Source organism: Physeter macrocephalus, chromosome 18 (assembly GCF_002837175.3).
Source record: "Physeter macrocephalus isolate SW-GA chromosome 18, ASM283717v5, whole genome shotgun sequence".
NCBI lineage: Eukaryota > Metazoa > Chordata > Mammalia > Artiodactyla > Physeteridae > Physeter > Physeter macrocephalus.
The window spans coordinates 71,601,767-71,614,846 of record NC_041231.1 but is presented as its reverse complement, the minus strand read 5'-3'; the positions used below and the strand labels follow the sequence as shown (position 1 = coordinate 71,614,846).

General features: G+C 51.2%; 1 protein-coding gene across 1 annotated transcript in view; it reads right to left on the bottom strand.

Moving 5' to 3' along the window:
- FGD2 (FYVE, RhoGEF and PH domain containing 2) overlaps positions 1-13,080 on the bottom strand; it is a 43,936-nt gene that overhangs the window by 21,700 nt on the left and 9,156 nt on the right. Inside the window, exons 3-5 of the mRNA XM_055080036.1 lie at positions 3,842-4,108; positions 2,189-2,269; positions 1,336-1,484 (exon numbers count right to left, since the gene is read on the bottom strand). Coding sequence (XP_054936011.1) covers positions 1,336-1,484; positions 2,189-2,269; positions 3,842-4,108 — 497 coding nt within the window. The remainder of the gene's footprint in view (positions 1-1,335; positions 1,485-2,188; positions 2,270-3,841; positions 4,109-13,080) is intronic.

Genomic DNA, 13,080 nt, shown 5'->3' with positions numbered 1-13,080 from the left:
CGGCATGTGGGATCTTCCCGCACCGGGGCACGAACCCGTGTCCCCTGCATTGGCAGGCGGGCTCTCAACCACTGCGCCACCAGGGACGCCCTGGGGACCTCTTCTCTTGACTCCAGACAGGGTCAGGTTAGGTAAGGCTCCCCTCACCCCCCAACACAGCTTTTCTGCGGCACTTCTGGGTGCAGGTATAGGGGGGCATGTCATCCTCACACATGTGTGTGGTTCACTACCCCTTAGACTGTGAGCCCCCTGAGGGCAGATGTTCTCTCCCACGGATTGGATTACCCCAAAGGCCCAGTACAGTGTCAGGCCCACAACAGGCATTCAATAACCACCTGATGCTTGTTCATGTAACAATAACAAGGGCCACATGCCAAGCACTGCCCAAGATTCAGTGCATGTCTCATCTCATTTAATTCTCACAACGCTGCGTGGGGGAGGAGGGACAGTCAGTGGCCCACCTTAGAGAGGAGGAAATCCAGGCTCAGAGGTAAGCAAAGGTCATTCGACCCAGGAACTGTTACAGCAGAGTGGTAAGGAATGACCATCTGGAGCTGGCCCGCCTGAGCTTGATTTCCAACTGTACCACTTACTCTAGCTGTGTGTTCTTGGGCCAGTCACCTAGCCTCTCTATACCTTAATTTTCCCATCTGAAAAAATGGGGCATGATGGTAGGCAACCCCACAGGGCTGTCTTTTTAAAAAAAATTTATTGTAAAAAATTTTAAGCAATCAGAAAATAAAAAGAATATAATAACGAACCCCTATATATCTGTCCCTGCACTTAACAATTACTAAGATTCTTTTTTAACAAAGAATTTTAAAGGACATCCCAGACATCATGGCATTTCTCTGGCAAGATACTAATTTCAGCACTAAATACTTTAGTGGTCATCCCTGAAAACACAGAGGGGTTCCTGCATAACCACGATGCCATCATCACACAGCAGGCTGATGTGAAGATTAAGCGAGTTAATAGGTGTAAAGCCCAAGGCAGGGCAAGTAGGAAACCCTCAGTTAGTGTTGGTTATTTCCAGTGCCTCCTAAGTCACTCAGCCTAGTGAGGACCTGATCCATCCCCTTCTCCAGGACACACACACACACACACACACACACACACACACACACACACACACACACACACACACACACACACACACACACACGCCTTGTCCAAGCCCCTCACTGTGCAGACAGAGCAAGCCCAGAGGAGGAGAGTCATGGCCACACAGCAAGGGCAGGGGCATAATAGGCCAAACCCAGTTCCCTGGGGGCTGCAACCGGACGTGACCAGGGCTGTGGTCAGGGGGCCTCAGGGGCTCCTGCTGGACCTCACCAGTCGTCCAGCCGCCGCTGCAGCTCTGGGAGGAAGAACTGCGCATGGAACTGGTAGATGGAGGCGGTGTTGGAGAAGATGAGCCTGACCACATCCTCGGGGAAGGCCTTGCTGCTGCGGGCCTCCTTCAGCAGCTCCTGGAAGAACACCTACAGCCGCCGCTGGGTCACTGGGCCTGTGGCAGAGAAGGACCTCCACCCCCAACACAGCCCAGGGGAAGACAAGCACAGTCCCAGGGGCTTTGGGGTCCCTCCCCAGCTTGCTGAATGCTTCCACCTCCTTAAACTCCCATCAATCTCACAAAAACCCTAGGAAGAGAGAGAAGCAGGGAAGATTGTATTCTGGCCACTTTACAGATGCGCAAACCAAGGCCTAGAGACACAGGGACTTGGCCAAAGGCTGGCAGCTGATGAATGTCAGAAATGGGCCTATCTGGTGTCTGTCAAGTCTTGGACTTCGCCAGGCTCAAGACCCCACTGCTGACGTTCAGTGATTTAACCCTCTCGCCTTAGGGCTCCTTAAGAAAGTGTGAAGGGCTAACAATGGTGAGGATGTTGGGAGCTGGAATGACAGATGAGGATGCTGTGTGGGGCCTGGAAGGACTGGCTGGTGTGTTCTCCACTCCTGTGAGAGCAGCCCAGGCACCAACGGTGGAACCAGGAGTGGCGCTAATGAGCTAAATCCCGATTTCTGCCTGAACTCCGGCCAATGGAGTTAAAAGACTAAGGCTTCCTAGAATCAAACCCCGAGGTCCTAACTCTCAGCTCTTGTGAGGTGGGTCAGAAGGGAGAGCAGGGGTGGGGTGAGGACACCCAGGTGCTGGGGCTCAGGAGGGGGCGTCCTGCCCACTGGCCTGGTCTAGCAGGTGGAGGCGTGCCACATAGGCCTGCTCTGTCTCCAGCAGCTCCTGGACGATCCTCTTCTCCTCAGGCTCCTGCAGGGGAGTTGGGAGGAGAAGGAGAAGGAGAGCTTTGGTCTCCTCTGATGGGAGGAGTATCCAAAGATGCCCCAGTGAAGCATACCTCCCGGGATACATGCCCTCCTGCAACTCATCTGGGCTGGCGCTGGGATCGATTTAACTGAGAGAATGTGGCAGGGTGAGGCTGCGCCAGTTCTGGGCCTAAGCCTTCAGAGGCCTGGAAGCTTCCACTTGTGCTCTCTTGGGAGCCACGAGCTACCACATCCGGAGGTCTAGCTGCCCTGATGGAGAAGCCACATGGAGAGAAGAGGCCCTGGGACTACAGTGAGAGGGGAGCCAGGGGTCCGGCCGTGCCAGCATCCCAGCTGAGCACAGCTTTCCAGCTGCCCAGGCACCAGGCTTGGGAGATGAGCTATCTTGGGCATTCCCACCCCAGCCAACATCTGACTGCAGCCACTTGAGAGACCCTGTTATGGACTGAATTGTGTCCCCAAATCAATACATTGAAGCCCTAACCTCCAATGTGACTATATTTTGGAAATAGGGCCATTAGTAATTAAGTTAATTGAGATAGAAGGGTAGAGCCTAATCCATTAAGACTGGTGTCCTTATAAGAAGAGGGAGGGACACAAGGAGAGCATGTGAACAGAGAAAAGGTCGTGTGAGGACATAGTGAGAAGACGGCCATCTGCAAGCCAGGAAGGGAGCCTCACCAGAAACCAACCCTGCCAGCACCTTCATCTTGGATGTCCAGTCTGCAGAGCTGTGAGAAAATACATTTCTGCTGTTTAAGTCACCTAGTCTGTGGTATTTTGCTATGGCATCCCGAGCTGACTAAGACAAACTCCAAGAGAGACCAACAGAAAAACCATCCAATAGCATTCCAATCAACCCACAAAACTGTCAGAAATAATAAACTATTTGGCCTCTACATTTTGGCGTAGTTTGTTATGCAGCAACTGATAACCAGTATACATAGTATGTACTACTATGATCACCATCCCCAGTTTATAAATGAGGAAACAAGCACAAAGGGGTTAAAGAGACTTGCCCAAGGTCACATAGTAAGCAGAAGAGCTGGGACGTGTACCCTGGTAGTCCGGCTCCAGGGTGCACAGCCTCGTGCAAGCCGGGCCCTTAAATTCCACAGACAAGAAAACTGAAACCCAGAGAAGGGAGGTGACCTGCCCAGGATGAGTCTAAGGGCAGGAATTAGCGCTGACCTCTATTTCTAGTTGGCACTGTTGCCTCCTTCAGTGGGTAAATGGAGGCCGCCCCTGGGAAAGGTACTAGGTTCCAAGCTGTGTGGCCTTGGACAAGTTCCTTAGGCTGTCTGAGTTTCAATTTCCATGCCTAAAGGACTCCTATAGTGAGGGGTATGCGAAATAATGCCAGCAGCGGGGTGCATAGTAGACACTTAATCAAAGGCCGTTAAGGGTGGGGTGGGTGTGAATCTAGCTTTCAGCTGATCTCTGGTCACACAAGACCCCACCTGGGGAAGTGCTGGCTCTGGCTGGGAGAGAATGTGTGGGAAGGAGGTCAGTGGAGGGGCCCCCACCCAGCTTCCCACTTCTACCCCTCGGGTACCTGTGTCCCTGGGCCGGGGCAGGTCCTAGCCTGGCAAGATTTCCTCCAGTCCCTGCTGGACAGCTTGTTCTTCAGGGAGCTCAGATACCTCCTGCTGACCGTCCTGGGCCCGGAGTCCACGGCCTCCTCCACGGTGGGCTTATCCCATGGCCCTGTGGGTGAAGGAGGCCTACACCCAGGGTGGTGATGCCCGGCCTCCAGGCCGTGGACTCTGGGTGCTGCTCCCAGGGTCCTGAGGAAAAGACAGCAGACCTGAGGGTTTCCAGCCTGTAGAGTAGGGAGAAGAATAGCACCTCTCTGGTGGGGATTTTGGGGCAATTAATGCAAATCACAGATGTTCACTGGCCTCTGAGTACCTGGTGCACAGGAAGAACTGACTGAGACTTCTACTTCCCTCCCCAACACCCTTCTTGGAGGGAACTCCAGTCTTCAAAATGAGTCAGCGTAGACTGTGTCTTGTTTTCCGGGGAACAACACACTTCCCTGTTTAAAATGCAGCTAGGAACCCTTCTTTTTGCACATAGAGGGTTTTAAGTGCCCTCCCAGATCACCTCGCCTGTGGACCTCACCCCTGGTTTTAAGGCTCTGTAAGCAGGAAATCCCCTAAAACCCCAGTAGTTGATATATCAAGGGAAGGTGGGAGCCATGGAACACTCTAAAGGGAGGGCAGAGCTGATAAAGCTGGGGCTTTTCAGTGTGAGCTACGCCCTCCACACCTCTAGTGGTGGGAAAAGCCAGCCTGGGATCAGTTTCCCTCTCCCTCCAGGGATGAGCTTTCGTAGTGTGGCTTTGTTATCCTACCTATTGGATTTGTAGGCCAGTTAAACTCTTTAGATAACAGAGGCCACCATCAAGGAATATATCCAACGACTTGGCCTGGGACCCATTCCCTTTGGTGTTGAAAGGCTTGTGGTGACAGCACAGGGTGGGGACCCTTATGAGAAAGGCAGGCTGGGAAATGGAGGACCAGACAGGTACAAAATCTTCAAAACTCTGTGAGAAACTTTCTCATTACCCGTATTCTGCAGCTAGGAAAAGAGAGGATCTTGCAGCAAGAGTGGGGCAGAGGTGGGATTCAGATCAGGCAGGCTGGCTCCCGAGCCTGAGCCTTAAACTGCCCCTCCGCATGTGAGTTAAGGAGAAACAGGTGCAGAGAGTCAACGTGACCTGCCCCACGTCACACCCTGGTTGGTGGCAGAGACAGGATCAGGACCCAGTCCCTCATGGCCCCTCTCTGGCACTCCAATGCACCACGGTTCCTCAGCCCACTGGTCTGGTCTGCAGCTCATGGAGTTAGCTGAGTCTCAGGCTTTCCGTTCTACATTTGGTTTCAGCTTCTGCATTTCTCTCCAAGTGCCCAGGCCAGCTTCTGTTTCCTCTTCACCCCTCAGTTTCAGATCAGTTAAGGCACTGAAAGGAAGTGCCTCACAAGAAAGCTCAGGCCAAGGCAGCTGGCATGGGGCCCCTCACACAGTAAGGGGTGGCCCTCACCCTCCCGAAAAGACGTCCTCTGACCCCATCTGGTCTGAGGGCTGCCTCCTCCTGCTAGGAGTGCTGCCTAGGCAAAGCACACATGCTGAGGGTCTCCACTGGGCATACCTGGTGTGTTGAGTGGGGTGGTGGTCCAGGAAGGTGCTGCCTAGAGCTGTCCTCGGTGCTGAACAGAACGTGCCCAGCAAAGCCCTCTGGGAGAGGCAGGGTCAGGTCACCAGCTCAGGAAGCTGAACTGCCCTTCTAGGTCCACGTCTATGCTGCCTCCACCATGAAGCCCACAGGAGGCTTTGCCGGCTCTGAGTACACTCAGCAGAGTGTCAAGGCCCCTCCCAGGATATCTATTGTCCATGACCTGGCATCATGGTCATTCCATGAGCTTAGCACCAAAGACAGAAGTCCTCCGGGCAGGGATCATTCTTTAGGCTCCTGCATCCGATACAGTTCCTGTGCGATGCTGTGCTATGCCACCCACACCCCCTCAGCACTGAGGCACTCTTCCCCTAGCTGATGGTGGTATGGTGGCTGACAGGTTATTGACTGGGTCCCTCCCTGGGAATTGCCCTCTCTGGAAGAGAGCTACCTCATCGAAGGTCAAGTCCACATCCAATGACTAGTCCATGTGGGGGTACAAAGACCTAGCCCTTTGCCTCATCTGGAACAGCCTGAGAGGCCTCCAGCTCCAGAGCTCTCTGGGACAGGCTGCAGCCTCTGTGGCAAGTGCTCGGCAGTTCAACCTCTCCCTGTGCCCAAAGCTGCCTCCCTCACCCACACAGGTATTGTTCCCAAAAGCCTCCCCAGTAAATTTCCTGAAGCAAATCTCTCCCCCTGAGTCTATTTCCAGAGAACCCTACCTACAACAGTCACAATCCCTAACACAGTCCTGGGCTTAAGAAATGCCTGCAGAATGGATTAATGTCACATACAGACACACAATGACCTCTACACATCTGGTCCAGGCTTTTCACTTCAGATGGAAGCCCCTGCATTGCTCCTTCCCCATGAACTTAAAGCACTTAAAGCCTCCCCACCTCTCTGTGCCTCCCCTTTCTCATCTGTAAGATGGGTATAAAGATGGAACCTACCCCCAATAGGCTGTTAGATGATTAAATGAAATAAGTAGCAAATGCACTTAGAACAGTGCCCTATAGGTAGGCTGACCACACATCCCGGTTTGCCTGTGACAGTCTCAACCTTTCCTATTGTCCCCTCCCTCCCACCAAAAAAATTTAATGGCATTCACTTTCAGTTTCCATTGTGTCCTGGTCTGAATGATAAATTGTATGGTTATCCTACTCATAGGGAGTAAGCACTTGATAAGTATTAGCTATTATTTCTGCTGGAGAGACAACGGGTGGAGTTCTGCAGCCCAAACACGGCATCTGGTCCACCCACGCTCACTCATAATTACACACATGTCTGGACTCTCCCCAACACATCAACATACATGTTCTCACCCCTGCCCAGGCCTGGTGCCCCAACAACACTCTCCCATGCTCCAAGGAACCCATGGCCGAGGGACATGGGCACTGGCCAGACAGGAGGAGGTGTGCAGGACAGGGCCCAGAGAGAGAACTGCTTACTGTGAGGGTCCAAGGTGGCCCCAGCCCTGCTCCTTAGCCTGGAGACTGCGAGGGTCTGGGCTGTCCAAGGGCCCAGGGGTGGGCAGAGGAGCTCGAGGGAGACTGCCAGTTGGCCATGGTGACCCTTCCCACCTCCACTACCCCGTACCTGCTATTCTCAAACACAGTCACCAGACTGGACACAGATGACAGCTTCTCCTCACTCGCCCCCTCCATCCTGCAGGCCTCCAAGGTGGTCCTCAGCTACCCCTGAAGCAGGGAGAGAGTTCTCCAACCAGCACACTCAGCCACCCCCACCTGGGGTCACAGGTGTGCTAAGGCATCCTGGAGTCCCGTTTTTCCTGAGGCCTCAGCAGGCCTGCTCCCTGCTTCAGAGTGAGGAAGGAGGAAGTGGTCCCAGAGCCACAGCCTTGAAGGGGAAAGGCGGGTGCTCCCCACAGAGGGAGGAGCCTGCTTGGGCCCCATCCCACCCCCACGGGGCCTGACCTTTCACTCCTGTAGACCCCCTGTTCCAGAAGCCACCCCAAGAGGGCCGCAAGAGGGCAACGGGGGCCTAGAGGGAGTTTCTGGAACTGGGCTCTTGGCCTGAGACGCTCACCAACCACTCTTTCTCACAAGATCCAGTGGATTTTATTTGGTCCTTTCTCTACAACTTCTTTTCTGCATTTGACCCTGCTCACCACTGTAAGAAAACAGTTTTTTTAATTAAAAATAAATCACAAACCTATTAGGGGCTGGCAGAGAAGAGTAATATGGTGTTCCCACCTCCCCACTGGGGTTCTCTCATTTTAATAACTGATGTCTCCACCTTCTTGCCCCAAGGGAAGGCAACTTCCTCCCTGAAACTCTGATGATAATAATAACTAACACAAACTCTTTTCAGTGGTTTAGAAATATTTTCTCATTTAATACCATACCAACCTTATGGGGTGAGCCCTATTACGATCCCCATTTTACAGAAGAAAAAACTGAGGATCAGAGGGTTTAAGTAACTTGCCCTAAGTCACCTAGTAAGAACACAAAAAGAAGTCGGATTTCTAAAGCGAAGCTCAGTTTCCTACAATTCCAGCAAAGATTTGGTTGGGAGCCTGGATGATCACATTCCTGCTGCTCCATCCTCAGGCTTCCCTATTCCTAGCATACTGGGTGGTCTCTGCCTGATGCCTCCTTTTACCACTTGGTCTCCCAGCACTTCCAGAACAATGACAACTGTTTCTATTCCCCTTATTCAAGCTTCACAGGCCCTTCAGGGCTCTCCCACTGGGTTCTGGTCTCGCTTGCCCTGAGCCAGGGCCCTCCATTGAGGCTGGTCTTTGTCCTGGAGGGTAGGGACTGAGCCTCAGTCATCTTGGTACCCGAAGCACCTGGCACAGCTTCACACTCCAGCGCCTGTGAAACACTGGGGCCTCACACACCCAAAAGCCTCACTCCCTCAGAGCTTTGCCTGAGCAATTTCTTCTAGCAGATGCCTGGCTTCTCCCCCCAACCCTAAATCTCAATAATCCTCCTCACTTTTTGTTTTTACTTTTTGTTATGGAGAATTTAGAACATACGCAAAAGTAGACAGAATAATATGATGCACCCCTATGAACTCATAACCCAGACCCAACAAACAACCATCAATTCATGATCAGCCCGGCTCCATCCGTAGCCACATTCACTTCCCCTTCCCAGACCATTTTGAAGCAAATCAGATGATTTCACCCACAAATATTTTGGTGCATATCTAAAAAATAAGGAGGCTTCCCTCGTGGCATGGTGGTTAAGAATCCGCCTGCCAATGCAGGGGACACGGGTTCAAGTCCTGGTCCAGGAAGATCCCACATGCCGCGGAGCAACTAAGTCTGTGCGCCACAACTACTGAGCCTGCACTCTAGAGCCCGCGAGCCACAGCTACTGAAGCCCGCGCGCCTAGAGCCCGTGCTCTGCAACAAGAGAAGCCACCGCAATGAGAAGCCCGCACACCGCAACGAAGAGTAGCTCCCGCTTACCGCGACTAAAGAAAGCCCGCGCGCAGCAACAAAGACCCAATGCAGCCAAAAATAAAATTAATTAATTAAAAAAAATTTTAAATGCACATGCACTTTGATCCAGCGTTCTCATTTCTTCCTGTTGCCTATACAAATATATTTCTTCCTGTGTGCAAAGATGTTAAGTCTACAAAGTATTCAGTGTAGCCTTGGTTATGATAGCACATAAATTGGCAGCAACTTAAATGTTACATGAATTTACGGTACGTTTATACAGTAGAGCCATTACACAGTACGAAATTTTATGTACTAATCTGAAATGATTTTAAAGATAAAGTAGAAAAAAGAGAAACAAGATGCAGAACAACATTATACGCTACCATTTATATTTTACAGAAAAAAAAGGAAGGTAGTTTTGCACGTACATTTGTGTGTCATGTGAAGAATATCTCCAAAAGGATATGATAGGAGCTAGGAAAAAGGATTGTCCTCCTGAGTGTAAACTGGAGGCTGGGATGGAAAGGAGACCCAATGCAGCCAAAAATAAATAAATAAATAAATAAAAATTTAAAATAAATAAATACAAAATAAGGAAATATATATACTCCTGTGTGCAAAAATGTACACATAATGTACTGTGTACATATCACAGTACATATAATGCCAATATTATTCTATACATGCATACATATATATATTTATGCATGTTATATACATGTATGTGTATATATATGAAACACTGTTACCATTATCATAACCCAAGAGATATTTAGCAGTAATTCCTCAATACAATCAAATACCCAGTCAGCAAAGTGCCAATGCTTCATAAATGTCATCTGCTATGAACTGAATTGTGTCCCTCCAAATTCACATATTGAAGCCCTAATCTCCATTGTGGCTGAATTTGGAAAGAGGGCCTTTAGGAGGTAATTAAGGCTAAATGAGGTCATAAGAGTGAGGCCCTAATCTGATAGGGTTGGTGGCCTTATAAGACGGGGAAGAGATCTCTCTCTTCACACCGCCCCTCCACACACACACCCCTGCACACTCCGAGGAAAGGCCACCTGAGACTAAGCGGCCGTCTACAAGCTAGGAAGAGAGTCCTCACCAGAAGCAGAACCCTGCCAGACCTTGATCAGGGACTTCAAGCCTCCAGAACTGTGAGAAATAAATTTCTGTTGTTTTTAAGCTTCCCAGTCTATGGTATGTTGTTATGGCAGCCTGAGCCGACTAACCAATCACCATTTTTTAAAAAAATCAGGATCCATATAAGGTCCACATGTTACAATGGGCTGTTCTATTAACTCTCTTTTCATCCACAGCTTCACCTTGTTCCTTCTGTTTTCCTATACAATATGGCTATGAGGACACTGGGTTCCTGGCCCTACAGGTCCCACAGTCTGCTGACTGCAGAGCTGGCCCCTGGATTTCCTGTCAATGTGATTAGATCTAGGAGCTTGATCGGATTCATCTTTAAATGCCACTTCTTCCTGGATTCCTCCCAAGTCTGGGAAGGCCTCCCTCCTTGGTGCTCCTCTCTCCTCCACTGCAGGGCCCAGTTTCCTCATCTGCCTCCCACCAGACTGTACGCTAGCTCCCGGCTTGCAGGGCCCAGGTGCCCATGCTTCCTGGCTGGTCCCCAGCCAAGCCCAGTGTCCTGCACCCAGTGGGGCCTCAGAAGGCATGCAGGACGGACAAACATCACACCTTGAGCCCAGAGGCTTATCTCACCCCTCAGCTGCCAGCGCCTTGGGCTTCCAGAGCAGCATCTGGACCTGCCCCTCACAGAGATGGGGGAGAGTGGGTAGGAGCACCAGCAGGAGGCCACACTAAATTCCCAACTCCAAACATGGCACAGGCACCATCAGAGCTGCATCTGCCCAAGAAGGAGGGCCAAGATGCCCACACCCAAAAAAAGTCTTCCAGGGCTCTGCTTCCCTGGTCCTCCCACCTCCCTGACCTCGGCCCTCCCAGTACTACCAGCCTTTCTGCCTGACTTGCTTCTCGCCTGTAGGCACCACCCAAGGCTCAGTTTCTGGTTCCCTCATTTACACACAGCCTCTTCCACCCAATTCAGAATCTATCCCAGGGTTCCATAGGCATCTCTTCCTGTCTCCCACCTCAACCTGAATATGCCCAACACCTTCAGGACATCACCAGGGGCATATCCCACCTTCGCTTCCAACTCAACACACAGTCTCGAAAATCAGCACTGTTATCCCACAGAAGGAATCCCAAATTCCTTGGAGTGCTGCCAAGACCCCCCGGTTTGGCTCTGATCAACTTCCCAGCCATTTCTTCCTTATACACATGCAGGTCTGGGTTGGGACCTTGAGGGGTAGCTCTGGGCTGTGTCAGCTGAGCTAAGCTGAACCACAGTTCCAGAATTCCCTTTCCTGCAAGCTGACCATGGTGGCAGGAGGGGACGCAGCAGCCGTGCTTGCGCCTGTGGTTGGTGCAGGGCTCCTGTGGTACTGCAGTTCACGCATGTTGATGCAGATCTGTGGGTTCTCTACCGACCTCCTTCAGCTTGTCTAGTCCTAGGCTGGGTGTGCGTTTAGCTCCAGGACAAAGGGTGCCAACTTCTTCTGTAGGTCACCTGTGTCACCGAAGTTGTCTCGGCGTGGCTGCCTGTTCATCCTCCAGAGTCCCAACCCTTCCTCACTGGTTCAGTTCCTTCTTGTTCTCCCCAATTTCACATCCATCTTCCCTTCCTCACTGCCTGCCATGAGGATTTTAGACTCAGAAGCATCAGTTCTTTAAGCAGCTGCCCCATTGTATAAGGTCAAATCCCATATTCTGTATCATTTCTGGTTGTTCTGCTTCTGTCATCAAATCTGACTTAAACTCCTTGGGCCAGTAACTGAACTTCACTTTCTTCATCTGTGAAATGGGGATAATTACAGTGCCAATCTCCTATGGTTGTTGTGAAGATTAAATAATACCATGTGTAAGGGTTTAGAGTAAGGCCTGATACAGAGAAGGTGCTCAGTGAATGTTATTCCTGACAGAAGACCTTTTCTATGGCTCCCCTGCACCCCCCCACCCCCAACCACTCAGTTCCTTTTGCCTGGAATGTCTCCACCCTGTCAATAGCTTATTTACTTCCTCCAGGAAGCCTTCCTTGATATCTACTGCTGGCATTCCTTTCCCTCCTCAGAGACCTGGTGTTCTTCTCTGTTTACTTGGATCTCTTCTGCCCCATTCATTAAGTCATGCATTCAGTTGGCAAGTATTTCTTGAGCATCTACTATGTGTCAGCCCTATGGTAGAGGTTATGGATTAAACACTGTCCCCTGCCCCTTAGCTCATAGTCTAAGGAGGAAGATGGGCCTGTTAACCACTGAAATACAATGTGGGAAATGCCTTGAACAGGGAAGCTGTGAACACCCAAAGAAGGGGCACTGAAGTCTGCAGAGAACAGAGGGTGCTATCAAGGAAGGCTTCCTAGCAGAGGCAGCCTGAAGAATGAAGGATGAGTAAACTCTCCAGGTTGAAAAGGTGGGAAAAGGCATTCAAAGCAGAAGGAAGTGGTGTGGGCTTGAGAGACCACGGAGAGGCTAGGAATACGGGCAGGGAGTCCAGCACACTGGAGTGTCTAGGGACTGGGGAATGGCAGGACATGGGCTGAAGGAGCCCCAGAAGCCTGGCCCTGGCAGGCTTTGTCTGCTGAGCTGAGATGCTTTCACATGAATTGAATTTTATTTACGCAGAGTAGGCCCTGATTCAATGGTCGTGAACACATCTCTCTCTGAGTGGGCGTGTCCATTTCAGGGCTCTTGGGGTCCTTGGCATAGATAAGCCTCATGCTTTCTCTTCTCTTAGTTCTGCTTTCAAGCCTTAAGGAGGATGGAAGAGCTCAGTTCCTGCAGCCCAGACAGAGGAAAAGAGGGAGGGATGCCCAAGCAGGAACTGTAGGGCTGGGCAGTCACATGGCAGACAAGCTGGCTGGCTGGCAAGAAAGCTCTGCCCTGGGATGCAAATGGGGCTTTGTGTGCAGACACTAGGGGCACCCAAAGGGCCTCTCACTGGCAGTCCTGGGGCAGCAGAGGGCATTTGGGGGCTTCCAGGGAGGAAATGTCAACATTTGGGACCTGGATGGGGGTGTGTGTGTGTGTGTGTGTGTGTGTGTGTGTGTGTGTGTGTGTGTGTGTGTGTGTGTGTGTGTGTGTGTGTGTGTGAGTGAGTGAGAGAG